This window comes from Struthio camelus, chromosome 15 (assembly GCF_040807025.1).
Source record: "Struthio camelus isolate bStrCam1 chromosome 15, bStrCam1.hap1, whole genome shotgun sequence".
NCBI classification, from domain to species: Eukaryota; Metazoa; Chordata; class Aves; order Struthioniformes; family Struthionidae; genus Struthio; species Struthio camelus.
In genome coordinates this window covers 1,580,914-1,596,667 of record NC_090956.1, presented here as the reverse complement: position 1 = coordinate 1,596,667, position 15,754 = coordinate 1,580,914, and the positions used below count along the sequence as shown (strand labels likewise).

Genomic DNA, 15,754 nt, shown 5'->3' with positions numbered 1-15,754 from the left:
AGCGGCTCCGCGCGCGCTGCGGCCCCTCAGTCCCCTCAGCGGCTCCGCGCCCCGCTGCGGCCCCTCGCGCCCCGCCAACGGCTCCGCGCGCGCTGCGGCCCCTCGCGCCCCTCAGCGGCTCCGCGCCCCGCCGCGGCCCCTCGCGCCCCTCAGCGGCTCCGCGTGCCCCCGCGGCCCCTCCCGCCCCTCGCCGCCTGCGCAGGTCGTCGCGGCCCCCCGGCAGGCGCCCCGCGGCTCTCCGGGCCATGTCGGGCGCCCACCCGCCGCGAGGGCGGCGACACTCGGCGGGGCCCGCGGCCCTGGAGCGGCGGAGCCTGCTGGCGACGCGGCTGGAGCGGCTGCACGGCGCGGGCCAGGTGGGGCGGGCGGCTCTGCCGCCGGCGGGCCCGCAGGGCCGAGGGCCGGGGCGGCCTGAGCGAGCCTCGCCCCTCTCTGTCCCCAGAGCCGCTTCCCGCTCCACAGGCTGGTGGTGGTGGCCCAGCTGGGCGAGGGGGCCGAGGCGGCGGCGGTCACAGGTAGGTGCCCGCAGCCCTGGGCCGCAGGGGGTTTGGGACGGCCCGTGTATCCTACCTGGGAGCGCCTCGCAGCTCGGCTCGCCGCCTGGGTTGCTGAAGCATCTCCACCGTGCGCCCAGGAGGGGCTGGGAATCAAGGCGGAGGAGGACCCGGCGGTGGGAACATCGCTGGGCTCGCTGGCAAAGCTGTCGCGGTCCGGTAGTGCAAAGTGTGCTGCGCAGATGTGATCCCAGGCGTGCCCTCACCCGCAGACCCTCCTCTGCGACCTGCCGCCCCCGCTGCAGCGGCACGCGCCTTGTCGATCTGCGCTCTTACTCATCCTAAAGACCCCCCTCGCACCCCGAGTAAATGCTGGTACCTGCTGCACTTGCATTGGTGTGCAATGCGCTCGCATTCTCTCTCTCCAGGATGTGATATTTTAGGGGTTTCATACCCAGCCCCATAAGGACCTTTATTTTTAAGATAAAGGAACTAACTACTGAGTTAGGCAGCAGTATCGTTGAAAATTCAGTTCATTCAGGGCAGGGGGTGGCTCCAGCAGGCACAGCTGCAGTATTACTGTACTTCCTTTTAGGATTTAGAATACCAAAACACATACAAAGTGAAACCGATGTGCACAGCTCATAACGGTGTTTCACGACACTGAACTGAGAAGACACGAGAAATTAACTTGCAAATTTCTTCCTATACTATACTGAAGTTCTGGTTTCACTGACTACTTAACAGTTTTCCTTTACTGTAAAGGATAATTCTAGTGCTGTCCACCAGAGGGAGCTGACTTTATCCTCAATTCAAGTTTTGAAAAGGATTCTTAAATATAGCTTAACTGTTGAAAACAACAAATTACCTTCAAAATACATGCTGGTATTCTAGGTGATCTCTTAGGTGACATTCTATTGTTGTATTTCATTTTCATCTTTTATAAAATCTCTTTGACTACATCAAAACTGTAAATTGCGCATAATTGTAACAAACTGCCACATACCAAAATCATGCTCATTGCATTGCATGTATATTGGAGTGACAGTATGAACAGCATACAGCAGTGATGTATATAAGCCTTGCAGTAGCGCAGAAAATTAAAAGATACCATTTTGTTAAATAACATAAAGAGAATTATCACTTAGGATCCTTCCTTAGCAAATAAGGCACAAGTATTATATACCCTGAGGGAAAAAGAGAATTCATTCTCAAAGTATGATACTGCTTTTACAACCAACTTTCAAGTATGAGTTTCTCAGCAAAGTAATTAATGTATATTGAATGTTTTCTCTGATGAGTGGGATACAAAAAGTTTTTTTTTTTTTAATAAGCAACTGTATTAGTACCAATGTCAAGCAGGAGCAAGAATTAGACTGCACATGCAAAACTTCTGAGTGCTCTATGTTCAGGGCCTTCAGGTAATGTACTTAAAAGCAACTACAGCAACAAAGATGTAACTACATCTTTACTGTAAACAAACGCTAATGTGAATTTCACACTGCAGCCACTCAAAGCAAATATTGCAGATTTTGGTGCAGCTTTAGGAGCTAATATGAATTGTGTTGGTGCATATGTCAAGAAAAGATTCCCATGTTAACAGTGCTTTTACATTTCCTCTGAATAATAAAAGCATAATCTATGAATCTGTTGTCTGTGGTAGACAGACTCAGAGAGAAGAATCTGCAACAGGACATACAATGCTAACTTGGTAGGACTTTCACTATAAGCCATATGACAAACTGCCAATTTTACTTTTGAAACAGGTTACCACAAAAGGTTGTTTGAAAATGCATCAAAATGCCACTCAGGAGAACAAGTCTCAGGTGTACTACTTCTCTATTCCAGTTGTGTTCTTCATGTAGTAGAGGTAAGTTATGTAAGCCCCTTTTGGGATCAAGTGGCTTGATTCACATTTATGCAAACTTGAGTTCTAAGATCCAGCTAGCTACAAATGAATAGTTACCACCTACTCCATACGCTGGGTTAAAAAGAAAGAGCTAGGACCTTAATAACGATGTGGTGGTGCTGGTCTGTCTTCTGTGTCTGCAACTCAAAGGGAAAGTCCATTTATAGTGCAGCTGATGAATTTTTGTTTTCACAACTATTTTGTAATATGCAATTTCATAAAAATTCTCCTTTTTCCTTTGCAGTCTTGCATTGGTACAATACATCTTATCATCCAAGATTTAGCTTCTCTCCAAAATGAAGGACGTAGGTAAGTGTTTCACGTTAGCTTAGTTGACAGAAAATTTGCAACAGCAGTGGTAGAATGCTTCCTTTAAGGATAAACTGAACATTACCTATGATAACAACCTATTTTGTTCTCCCACTGAATGCCTGTGGCCCATAGTGCAGATACCATTTTCAAGTTAATATGACATGCATCTTTTCTGTATGCAGGGAGCAGTTGGCTAAGTGACAGCGGACTCTTGCATAGTCCTCTGCATTGAAGTTCATCTTCAAGTTGCCAAGACTTCAAACAGTGTTGAAAGGTTTTAGAAAATAGGAAAATTCATTCCTTAATTCCAATTGCCTGCATGATTTCTGTATCCTGCTTTGTAAACATTTGTAGGTATACATACTAGAATTCTAAAGTCATCTATAGAGTATTAGTCACTGCCTTCCTACCTGTTATTTTCCCTTTCAACACTGCCTACCCGTCACCAGAGTTCAGCCAATTATCATCTTCTGTAGCTTAACCAATACATACGTTCCTCTATGGCCTCTTATTTATTCACTGAAAACTGGACCTCATGAAAGCCACGCAATTTTGTCTGTAGAAGGAGTTGTATCAAAGAAAGCTACCATCATACTCTTGCATTTATTAAACCCTGCTGCTCTTTTGCCTGTTTCTTACTGTGACATTTGACCAGAATTGTTCCTTCATAGTCTGCTTAATAACCTTGCACAGGATGTTGTAGTACAATATGGAAAAGTTTCTTGTAGCTAGATCCAAAATTTACAAGGACTGGGGGGAAGGTGCTATGATAATGCTGTATGCATATAATGCTCTAGCAGAGCTCTGGGAATGCAAACAGATCAATGCTTAGTTTATGAAACTTGAACATCTGGTAAAAACTCGTTGCTGTACTTAAGGATGGAATTCGCTCTTTCCACTCAGTGCTTTACTCCAGGAAATTAAAGTTTTAGTGGTGTCGCATAACATCCCAACCAGACTGTTCCCAGACTGGTATGTTACAACAGTGACGCCTCCTGTGACATACCTGCAAGATGCAACACAGTCACAGTCTACAGTAGAGGTAGTCACAGAGTGTCTGACTCTCCTCTTCAAACTGGCAGCCTATGTTCCAAAAATGTTTGAGGTAAACTTTAAATATTTACACTATAAGAAATTTACTTGATTTACCTCCCAAATCCACACCAGTAAGCAGATGCTCTTGTCTTTCAAATACAGTTTACAAGCACATATACCTGCAAGGATTCTAGAAGCTGTGTTAAAACGTTAAGGAAACCCATCATTTTATTCCCCCACCCCCTCTTTTTTTTAAGACTTATGCTAGCTTATTTGGTGCTGCCATTTTATTGAACTAGCCAATTGTATGAACATAGCTTAAAGTCATGTAAATGTCACTCCTGAAGTAATATGTTGCTTGCTACACTTTCCTTGTTGCTGTGTACTCTTAAGAACAAAGGATAAAGTTATATTTGGTTAAAAAAAAGGGATAACAACTCTAGCCCTGCTGTTCTTGGCAAATTTCCTTCACTGTAATTGTGTCATAGCTCTGTTTTTATTTTAACTGTACTGAAATATACTCTTTATTATCAAGGATGACAGTGATGATCTGAATAACAATCTACATACTCTTGCACCCGAGCTGCTAATCCCAGCAGAGACAATTAACTATTTGTGTAACACTGAAGAATGTGCAAGTCCAGAAGAATTTCTGAAAATGTATTTAAATCCTTTACAACCTGCTATGGATTCAGGTACACTGCCTACAGTTTTAGGGACAAAGGTCAGTTTAAGCCACAGAACTAGAATTCTGGCTTATAAACACCAAATTTAGAGCTGCGGGAGTTTGCTACAGTGCTAGTGTAGCGACAGAGGAAGTTAGGTCTACATCTACTAATGGGATGGATCTTTCCTACTTAGAGATGTCTGAAATAGGGAACCACTGGGGAAGCCATCGATACTTTACAACTGTGGCATGAAGGAGATGGTGACAAGATAAATATTTTTAGTCACTAAAGGCAATGTATCCTGTAAAGGTCTTTAGGAAATGTAGTTTTATTTCACAAGTGAGCCTGAGGTATATTTTAATACCTTGACTAAGATGTATTATAGAGTATTATGGAATTTATAGGTTAAGTAAATGAGTTTCAGCTAGTTATATGAATGCTATCTCAATTCCTGCTCAAGTGACTAGTCTTCTCTTCCTCTCCCTCCCTCTCATTCACAGAAACTGTATGGCCTATCCCATCACATTTCTTTCCATGATATGGGCTGTATCCAGCATTTTTCTTTGCAGCTAGACGCATTCCTGTCTACATATTAAGGAACAAATGCATATTCATTTCCCAGTATGCTTCTTAAAAGAAGATCAAGCTGAGCTGCCAGTGACTCATGAGTTAAAAAGCCCAGGGCATAGTTGCATAACCTTCAGTGTAGAACTTTTGTTTCAAATGTACCACAGAAACAGCAATATTTGGAGACTTGAATAAATATGCCTTCAGTTGACAAAAGACAATCTTTAATTTTATAAATGTTCACCCAACTGATGAATCCAAACAGATGACCAAAGTTCTTTCAAAATTCAACCATTTTCCAATGAAAGCAAAAACACTTCCACAGTTTTATCTTGAAACAGTTGCAAGTTTCACATAAACAAAAAGCAGGTTTGGTTAATACAAATAACTATGAAATAAGGATTAAGTACTGATCATTAAGGAGCAATGAAATGGTTAAAGATACAGTAAGTTTCCTTCTACAGTATGACAGTCCTTCAAGGCACTAGAATACATCCACAGTTTTGACAGGCAACTGATAACCAGCAGTCACCAACAGCACTCTGGCATTTTTTGGTTCATATTTTAACAAAAATCTGCAGCAAATCAGTGAGGGAATGTCTCTTGCAAGGCATCTCCTTGTAATGTCTAAGAACTAGAAATAAAAGTCTAACCGTGACATTAAGAAGATTATTTCCATAATACATGCACTTTAAATAACTAATGTTCTGCTGCTTCTCATTTTGGAATTTCTGCTAATACTATTGGTATTAGCAGCAATTAGGCTTCCTATGCAAGTTTCTGCAGGAATCAATTCCTTCCATTCAAGATTTTGAAAACCACGGTTCAGACACAGATCATTAAACTTCTGAATGGCTAAGTCACTTTCTCAGCAGTGCACAAGTCAAAATTCTATACAGTTTTGCCATATCGTCAAAAGAAGCTTTTCACCGTTAGGTCTGTTAGTTTTCCACCAGGAGAGGAAAGATAAAAGTTTTAGAGTTTCCTTTACAGAGCAGTGCTTTCTGTATCATTGTCAATATCTAGCATGAGGTGGTTGTGCAGTTCCTTGCTTGCTGTCTCTGTAAGAAGCTCTGAAGAAGGGTTTTGAAGTGGTTCTTGAATACTGGAATTAGAATCTGCACAAAAAAAATGGAACAGGAAATTTAGCGGTCTGGACAGTGACATCTTATTAAATATTGTGTTTCTGATACATTTCCTTAGAAAGAAAACGGAAAGGACAGATCAACAAGGGCTTTTCAAACGCAGGGCTGGCACATATGTGCACGCGCACACATGAACACAAAAAGGCTAAGCCAAACAAATAAAGCTTATGTTTGGGTTGCTTCTCCTACATACCTTTTTAGTCATGTACATAACAGAGAAAAACATTTCTTTTTCAAGAATGGAAGAAAGCAAAGTATAATTTGATATCAGATTCCTCAGTGCCCTGTAGAAGTGATACTTCATTTCAGACACTGACATCAAATCAGGATTGGTCACTCAGCAAGAAGTCTGGCATCTAGATGATCAGCCAGGTAAACACCACCAAAGGTTTTTCAGAAGTGATGGGAACATGTACGGTGTCAAAAGGAGGCATTGCCACAAAAACAGCAAACAAATTTAAACTGAACGCATACTAAACCCCTTTCCTGTGGATTACAGGGAACATCGTATTCTTTGCCCTCTGTTAATGAGGGGGGAGAATTTTGTCCAAGCCAATGACCTCAAATATTGCATTTCTGGTGACTGACTGCACTAGTAGTTAGAAGACCAGAAAAATCGAGAACAGCTCACAATATGTAAATGAAAATATTAAGTCAGTATTTTGGAAAGCGAATTTATAATATGCCACAGACTTTGCAGGAGAAACATCGCCTATTGCAACATAGCAGCTGCTCCAAATGGAAAATCATTTAGATCACTTAAGTCAGAGAATCCAAACAGAGACTTCTTTTTAAATTCAGGTGGCATCTTTTAAAGACCTTGAACCATATCTCAAAAATTAAGTCTGAAACCTACACATTTATAAAATAATTTGTGCTAAGTTGAAAGCTTCTGTGCTAAATGACATGAAAGAGGCAAAAGCAGAAATATAATTAAAGTCTGAGTGCAGCCTCCCCTGCTCCCTTATTTCAATAAGGGTCCCATTGTCTAAGCATAAACAGTTCACTAGTGAATTGCCGTAACTTTGTATTGAATGATACTGTTAATTTAGTAGATAGCATTCTTGTATTGTGTCTGACACCAGCTGGCTTGCCTTGCAGAGGAGTGGTAAATGTTCTCATCCATATTACCAGAACTCAAAGATTCTATAGCCTTTCCTATAACATAATTCCAGGATTTATGTTTTCTTGGGAGGTTTGAACTATACATCTTCTCTCAAGTCTTGTATCACAGTCTTGGGAGAAGAGTACCAGATTCTGCTAAGAATGTTAGTATTTCAGTCGTAAAAGAAATCAACCAGAAGGCATAGAACAAACCATCAGTATCATTACAACTCATTAAATCCATCATCTAGGTGAATCTTAAATAGATTCTTCTACCCAGCCCCCATTGTCACTTTGAAAATCAGTGTCCTGGTTACTGAACTGTATTTCGTAAACAGTCTTCCGGGAGAAGACACATAGGTCACACTGTTCAGTAGGCCTTTTGATAGTAATGAAGAAAACAATTACTGGAGATACTTTAAAACCAAACCTTCTCACCTAACCTCACATTCATGCATTTAAAATAAGTTTCTGATCCACAAAACCAAATTTTCATAACATAAGCAGCTCCCTTTTATCCCAACTACAGGATTTGTTTCTACAGCAGATGAAAAAGTAAGTGCTTTTCCAGCTAGTTAATTTTAAACTTTTTATCTTTCTGTAGGCATTTTTAGTATCATTATCTGATGTACTATGATAACGATCCACTGCTTAAGATGTTCTACACTGAGCTTGACTGTAGAAAAGAAGAGCACAGAATCTAAGTAGCTGGGCCACTGAACTCTCCCTAATAACTACCTACCTACCTGTACTATTGATTTTCATTTAATGTACAGTTGAAAAGGACTACTTCAACTTTAGAGGCAGGCACAGAAGTTATCCCTTCCACTACTGCATATTTAAAAGTGAACCAGAAAAGGAGGTAACTGTAAATGTGAGGTGCCACAGGAAAGGAATATTTGATCATGACAAACAAATGATACAGCTACTTCAAATACAAAATGAACCTTTGTATAAAACACATGAATTTCCAGGTATAAGTGTCTATGAAGTGGAAAACATACGACATGAAATTGGCCAGTCAAAACATGAACAACTTTATACGTTCTTGACTTCAATACTTTTAGTATGTTAATGTAAGAGCAAGCATAAAAACAGAGCCATTCCTTTCGCATGCTACACTAATGAGAATGCAAGCAAGCAGTGTTACTTATGACAGGTTAGTAGTGGGCATTAGCACATACATGATTATGAATTAGCAACATTTTGGGCCAATCATATGCCTTTTCCTTACCATCAAACTTTCCAATACAGTTCATACTGAATGATGGTCAAACATCTAGATTGTTTAATAAAATTTTTGATTAGAATATTCTTTCCTAGGGCTCATTACTTTAAAACCATAAATAGGATGTGAAGCATTACTGAAGTCCAGTACGTGGACAAAGGAATTCAACTGTATCCTGAAAATATTTCAGGATTTCAAGTTCTGATATTATGACATTTACTTCCGTATATTTTCCCTTGCTCTGCTATTTAAGGTTAAATTAAAAACAGTTACTTCACACTAAATTAGCTGAGGCAGTTTATAGCATCAGTGTTTAAAAATAAAAGCTAATATATGCATGTGTAAATGTTAGAGCAGATATTCTTATGTAATATGCTGTGGTGTTAAGTCTGAGCAAATATCAAAAAAGAGATTCATCTGGAAAAAACGGATGATCTTGTACTGAGTGTACTGCTGTAGGTAAACCTAAGTATCAGTTCAACTTTCAACTTCTCTCTCTCTCTCTTTTTTTTTTTTTTTTTTTGCAAAATGTACTAGTTTTTCTGGGTTCCTTAATGGATTCTCTAGCAAATCTGATAAGTGTTAACTTTCCTTTACTGACTCTGCTGCATGACAGCTTTCATATTATTTACCTTACATAGCTTGCATGGCCAATTTGCTAAGGTTCTTTCACTTTAAAGGAATAATACCAAGTCTTTTCAGTTTTAACAGTACAAGTTGACAATCAGACCTTGATTTCACCATTTTTTTAAAACGCATCCAAACTACAGGACAGTCCAGTGTACCTCTGTTATGCCTTTAAATGAATTGAAAAGGAGCTATCCCTGCAGCTCACCATTTAAGTTGTAGTAATTCACAATCCATATATAGTTGCAGTTGTGCCAATCACTGTCCTATCTCAGATGGTTCTTTTGTATAACTTAACTCCCCTCTTCTCTGCCCTTCAATGAAGCAGCTCTCTGCATAGCAGCTGGATACTACTTAAAGGGCAAATAATTCTCCTGTTTAACTGGGGTAAGACAAATTCTGCTTCAGTGTCTGCTATCATTAAAGCTTTTGCATCAGAACCAGGAAAATTCCAAAATGAAAACAAAGGCAGTCAACCTATGAAACATGACTTAGAAAATAAGCTTAAGCCTCTTTTTGAAGTTCGACTCATCAGCAAGGTTTCCAGTCTCATTTCATGTGCAAGTGCTGTAAAGATCCAAACCCTAGCCTTATTTCTGACTTCAGTTTTGCAATAAACTGCTGTTTTACTTTAGAAATACTGACAAAAGAACAAGAGTATGATCAGGTAAGAGTTTGTTGTTTTAAAAAGCAGAGCTACTTTTCAGTTGCTTAAAAGCTCATTTATTGCTAGTTTCTCTTATTTAAAAACTGTACTTCCAAGCTGCCTTCTCCATCTAATACTAATATCAGTATCTTTCCTGTAAGCGAATAGTCACAACTTGAGATAATTCAGCAATGCAGCCTCAATTTTTTCAGCCTGTCATGCAGTCGTCATCTTAAAAAGGTAGCATCTCTAAACCATTATATATGAATAGTAAGATTATTAATATGTATTGTTTGGCAGTTGCGATTGAACAGACTAGTACTATTAGTGAGGCTTGGGTTGACAGAATGCAAATGCAAACATGCCAGAATGCAGAGATGCTGTTGGGTGCTTTTCTGCAAAGGGATTTAGTCACACGAGCGTGTATTTTGCACAAATAAATCCCATGTAGTTAAAAACAACTGAAATCCTCAAGTGAAAGCTACATCAAAAAAAACAACAACAACAAAAAAAAAACTCGTAAAACACTGAATTGAAGAAAAAACACGAGCTGCAACATTTGCCTGCACCGATGACAACACACCTATTTTGAACAGGTCACTGCTTCATTCCTGACTCCTGGAGTGGTATAGTTTTGGTGTCTTTGCACCAACACTTTTTAAGTGTTATTCACTTATTTAAGGGATATGGTTATTTTTATGACTAAGGATTAACTTAAACAATGTTCACAGGACTATTAAAATAAAGCATAGATCTTAAGATATCTTACAAACAGAATGATATGTGGTAATGAGATAAAATGCAGAGTTGACAGAGAGCACATATTCCAAAGCACATATACAAAATAAAGCTACAAATAAAATATTGCTGTGCAGGAGCGTTTTAGCTATATTGCATGTTTCTGGTCAGTACAAACCTTATTTGCAGTAACCATCCCCACCTGTGAAGGCATCATGGGGTACAGCTGTTAGGCATCAGAATATACTTTGCATTCCAAAACATTAGTCTTATTCTAGAGACACTGCAGCATCATTGGGAAGTTTTAATCATTACTGAGTATAAGTACATTTAAAAGCATTAGTCTCTTACATTCATTGCCTTTTCCTTCAAAAGTGCCTAAAATAAGCAGAGACTCAGCAGAACGTTTCAAGATCTGCTAGTTTTTATCCTGTCAGCAGCAGTTTTCACTTCAAGATTTAAATGAACGTTATCCCTATCAAACTAACTGCAAGCTTCATGAAGTTCCTAAGAGAAGACAGAAAAGTGGTCTATACTTCACATCTCAGAACAGAAAAAACAAGGTTGTGTTCCAAATATGAAAATGTATCTAGATATTGACCTATTACACATAATTAATACATTTGATTCTGTAAATTCTCTCTGTCCAACTTAAAGGCACATGGAAGGCTTAGTTTTCAAAATAAAACATTCACTGCATTAGTATCTTCTCTATGACCATGGGTATCAAAAGCACCAAAATAAAATGCCAAAAGTGGCCAGTGTATCTTCTGTATATGCCGAAATACACTGTCCTCGGGCTGTATCTCCCTCCTCCAATGATTTGCCTTTTTGGCAACAGATGCATAAGCATAACAGATTGCCATAATGTAGAGGCCTGAGAAAGCCCTATAGTTTTGTTGCTGTAATAGTGTTTTGCTTCCAAAGCAGGAAAAAATAAAGCAGACTAATACATACTCCCCTCTAGCCCCAAGGAAGACCTTCACTATGGAAGATGCTGCCCAAAATCCTGGTGCACCACAACAGGTGTGGGTATTTTAACAGGGCATCAGCAATTAAGTATTTTAACTGTTATTTGTATTTTCTGTGTTTCCCCCCAGAAGGCTAACTTACAGCTACAGGTATTACTTTCTTCATTTCCGTTCCCTCAGGAGACACCGAGTATGATAAAATAATTCACTTACCTGTTACTATTTTGGAAGCTGTTTGCGTGGGATTCGTAATACCACCATCTCCAGTTGAATGAGAAGCAGGAGGATGAGGCGGAGGTGGAACACTAGGTCTGTTCCTGGGCTTTGGTACTGGCCGTGGCCTTGGCAGTGTACCAGTGTGAGGGGGAGAGTGAGACTGTGAGGTTTCTTGAGTAGATGACTGTGGCTGTGACAATGGAGAACTAGTATTGTGTTTCCCTAGAGGGGGTGTATCAGGTGGTGTTGGAGTCTGTGGAGGAGTGTAACAGGGCTGCTCTGGTCCATGCTCACTGCTGGGTGCAGCAGGAGGAGATGCTTGACTGTTTGATTTAGGCTGCAGTGGGGGAGTAGCCTGTGTTGGGGGTTGTGGTGGTGGGTGGCTGGGAGCTTGTATTGGGGAAAGGCTGCTGGAGTATCTCCGAGGTGCAGAAACCTGGGAAGTGGAGGTCTGGGCTGCTCCTTGGTTTGCGTGTTGACCAGGAGGAGAAGAACTTCTAGCAGGTGGTTTTGGAGAGACAGAAGGTGGCTGAGCAGCTGAGGCAGAACTTTGGCTTCCTGGCTGCCCTGGTGGTGGATTGGCTGGCTTGGGAGGTGCAGGTGCAGGCTTCTTAACAGCTGTTAAGATAAGAGATGACATTTCATGGTTGTGTATTGTCAAAGCAAACTCCTGAAATAAATGAATTAGTAGGACAAAAGTATATTATCAAAATACAATGGTGCATTATCAAATAAAAATGATACCCACATGAAGCTAGTAAACCTGTGTATGCATTTTGGTAATCAATAGCCTTTAAGTGAATTAATTAAATAGCACTGGTAACATTACTACCAGCATTCATGAAAGAGTCCAAAGATGCATTTAGCTAGGCCTTAGTGAAATGAAGATGAATTAAACCATTGCCTGGAATAAGTGACAAGAGATACTGGTAAAGCGACTTTAGCAAACATCTTGTCAGTACGTTAAGAACTGGAGCTTCGCGGTTTGAAAACTGAATTAAAAACACACCTCGCCTCATTGAATGGGGACTGGGACCTGCTGCATTCTGTGGCTGATTAACAGAAAGCTGATTAGTGCTACTTGCTGATTGATTCTGGACAGTGACTGCATGCCCACCGTTTCTCGGGGGTGGAGGAGTAGCTGAAGATGCAGTGTCCTTAGGTTTTGAGGTACTGAAAATTAAAGAAGAAATTAGAAGGAGATCATAAAATGCCTCACCCAGATGAAGTGCACCCATTCAGGTTTACATTATGAACTGTGTTCTGGTTCTGAACCTCAAGTCCTTTAGAAAAATTTCTGCACTGGCTGATATTTAATAATAGACTCAACACTCCTAGAACTCTTCAGAGAAGTCCCTTTGCTTCAGGCAAATCTGTACAACAGATTATTAATTACAACAGTTAAATCACAAATCCAAGTAGTTTTGTAGTATCACAATACCTGTTTGAGTGAAATACTCCTAACTAGTGTACAGTCTCCATGCTATAGCATCCTCAGTGCATTTGGAGATCCTTTACGTAAAGTCTCTCAACGTGAAAGTTCGCATAAAATTAATTCTCCCATTTCCTCCCCCAAATATACCAATGATAATCCCAATAACAGCCTTTTCAAAATGTTCTATCACAGCATCACATCAAATTCACCAGCAGTTATCTGGTATATATAGCTACTAAGGACCAAGTGATGGCAATCTGTGAAGCTCTGTCAGGAAAACAAAATAAAAAAAAAAAACACAAACAACACAACTCCCTCCCCCCACTTAAAACACAACCAGCTTGCTACTATAGTATATAGGCAAGGCAGATGCAGTCCTCACTGCTTAAGACCTTGGAGCTTTCTGAGGGCTTCCAATGGCTCCAAAGACCACAACAGCAGAGTGTGGAGACAGCAATGGTTCTTTTTATTTGTTTGACTGCCTGACGTCTTCCCCCCACTCTACCCGAAATTTAGCTTTTACCTTGCTGCAGTGGATCAAGGCAGTCTAAGAAGCTTTTTGTCTCTGAGGGAGCTATCACAGTATAACCTCTGAGAGGCAGGTCAGTTCAAGTCAGGTTCTTCCTGACCTTTGGCCATGAAGACAACAGGACTTAGGGAAATAAAGCACTCAAATATGAGCCAACTGAGTTGGTACTGGGCAGTGCCCCCTCCTCTTACTTCCTATGCAGTTGCAGTCTTCATTCATTTCTGTCCTTAGAGCCTGTTGCAGTATTTTACTCATCTCAAGACAGATAACACCTTTCAATTACTTTTACTGGTACATGGCAATACTAATTTCTCCAGACGCTGTTATTAAATTTTAATCACTTGAAGGCAGAGTTTGTGCAGATTTTAAATGCAGCTTTTAGACACTACTTTCAAAGTTTTATTTTAGAAACTTATACCATAGAAGACACCTGTGGAAGAAATGTTAGTCTACAGGAGATATCTGAATGAGGAGTTGTAGCTCCAGAAAACCCCAGCTCCCTTAAATAATCATCTGTATTTACAAAATAAAAAGTTTTAATATACACTTTAAACAAGTTTAGGTAAGCCAGAAAAGTTACACTACTCTTGCATTCCCTTGAACTGTTAACATCTCTAACGTGGTAAGTATTTTCAAAGTTAGAAATCTGAGGGCTTTTGTCATGAACATATTTGCAAAAATGTCTTCCAAGAACAAACTTATATGCAGGAGAGTCAATGCTTTGTAGAACTCCATGGCGATCTTTTACTGTACTAACGTTTATGAGACTGATATTTGAAGAGCACTACAGGCATTTACATGTGGTCTGTCATCTCTCTCAGACCACATCACTATTGAAAGCAAAGTGCTGCTTTCATGTTATTGAAGAGAAGATGCAAATCTACAGCAACTACTCTTGGAGTCCATGTATACTAATACTTGGGATATGACTGCACAGCATTTCAATATGAAGTAGCAAAAAAAAACCCCTGAATACGTGCTTATGCTAAAGAAACTAATTTTGAAATTGATCAACTGACTTCCAGCTTGCTAGCAAGCAAGTCTGGTCATCACTAACACTTGCTACAGACAAAGACAACATAAATCCAGATAACGTACAAAAACCAAACAAGCACCAACAGGTTTCTAGAATTGCCACTGGTAGTTCTTGTTCTTTCAGCAGGAAACTGACAGTCATATTGTGTGGACACCTCTAGAGTATAACTCGCAACAATCAATATGGATAACAGAAGGGCAGTTTTTTAGTATTTTTCATGATAGCTTTTTTCCAAGTATTCTCTTTTTTCCCCCCCCCCCCCCAAGTATTCTCTTATTTTAGAAGATCAATTCCACAACAGATATTCAAATTAAGGTTGTAAATACCTGTGACTAGAGATCTCTTGCATAGTGCTTTTTGCCCATATCTGAAGCTACTTTACATGTGGCAACATATATTCTAATTAGAAGAGGTGCCTTATGAAGCAGGTACGTTTGACATATCAGTTTGTTGCTGAAGCAGCCTGCTAAGCCACTGACAGCAGGGGCCATACCTCTTACCTGATATCCTCATTTCCTTGACTTTGTAACTGTTCTGCTGTGCCAGCAGAGAGAGCAAAGCCAGCACCCACTGGGCTTGTTTCAGCCACAGAAGCTTGTGAGTGCTGCTCCACTCCAGACTGAGCCAGCATGCCAGCCTCCGTGGGTGGAAGGGGTGGCTGGAAAGCTGGGGATGTGTGCTTTCTATTTATAGTGCCACATCTCCGAGGATTCGCTTGGGAGTCCATAACCTTGACACCAAAGCTACAGAAAGAAGAAAGAGTAAACACACCATGCAAGCCAGCTCCAGATAACTAAAGCACCAGGACAATTGGATATTGCAATCCACAAAGACAAGTGCAACCCCTGTTGCTTAGCATGCAAAGCAGCAACAAGGAAAGCATCAGCTTTCTGCATATAATACCATAAGTGTTAAGACATGCAACGATTCTTGGCCTATCCACACAGAGGGGTAAGCTAAACATAAGTGGGACAAACTATTCAATTACATTTGAAGACGGACATTGATGACAATGAGGTCAAACAACTCAGTAATTTTAAATGTTAATACATATATTTCCTTAGGTACCAGAGTATCTCTTTGAATGTTTTGCC

The 15,754-nt window shown here is 40.3% G+C and overlaps 2 protein-coding genes across 9 annotated transcripts in view; one reads left to right on the top strand and one right to left on the bottom strand.

The window, feature by feature from the left end:
• The first annotated feature begins 245 nt into the window (after window positions 1–245).
• On the top strand, window positions 246–3,735 carry LOC104139165 (testis-expressed protein 47). Its single transcript, XM_068908965.1, has 5 exons — window positions 246–356; window positions 443–515; window positions 2,261–2,364; window positions 2,648–2,712; window positions 2,898–3,735. Exons 1-5 carry the CDS (start codon window positions 246–248, stop codon window positions 2,914–2,916), a joined length of 372 nt encoding a protein of 123 aa, XP_068765066.1. The 3' UTR covers window positions 2,917–3,735.
• Window positions 3,736–5,192: 1,457 nt separating this feature from the next.
• The window catches only part of ARHGAP17 (Rho GTPase activating protein 17), an 84,932-nt gene continuing 74,370 nt past the window's right edge, over window positions 5,193–15,754 (bottom strand). For 2 of the 8 annotated variants that reach the window (XM_068908135.1, XM_068908134.1), the window contains 4 exons: window positions 15,161–15,403; window positions 12,670–12,833; window positions 11,658–12,278; window positions 5,193–6,103 (listed from right to left, as the gene is read on the bottom strand). In XM_068908135.1, coding sequence (XP_068764236.1) covers window positions 5,973–6,103; window positions 11,658–12,278; window positions 12,670–12,833; window positions 15,161–15,403 — 1,159 coding nt within the window. In that variant the 3' untranslated portion in view covers window positions 5,193–5,972. Of the gene's footprint in view, window positions 6,104–8,468; window positions 8,514–10,651; window positions 10,676–11,657; window positions 12,279–12,669; window positions 12,834–15,160; window positions 15,404–15,754 lie in introns of all 8 variants that reach the window. The other 6 variants (XM_068908137.1, XM_068908136.1, XM_068908138.1 and 3 more) reach the window with 6 other exon arrangements.

Excerpts from the sequence above, each read along its gene's own strand:
- LOC104139165 (XM_068908965.1), top strand. The coding sequence starts at position 246 with ATGTCGGGCGCCCACCCGCCGCGAGGGCGGCGACACTCGGCGGGGCCC. Across the intron at positions 516-2,260 it reads CGAGGCGGCGGCGGTCACAG|GTTACCACAAAAGGTTGTTT; the intron begins GTAGGTGCCCGC and ends CTTTTGAAACAG. Across the intron at positions 2,365-2,647 it reads GTGTTCTTCATGTAGTAGAG|TCTTGCATTGGTACAATACA; the intron begins GTAAGTTATGTA and ends TTTCCTTTGCAG.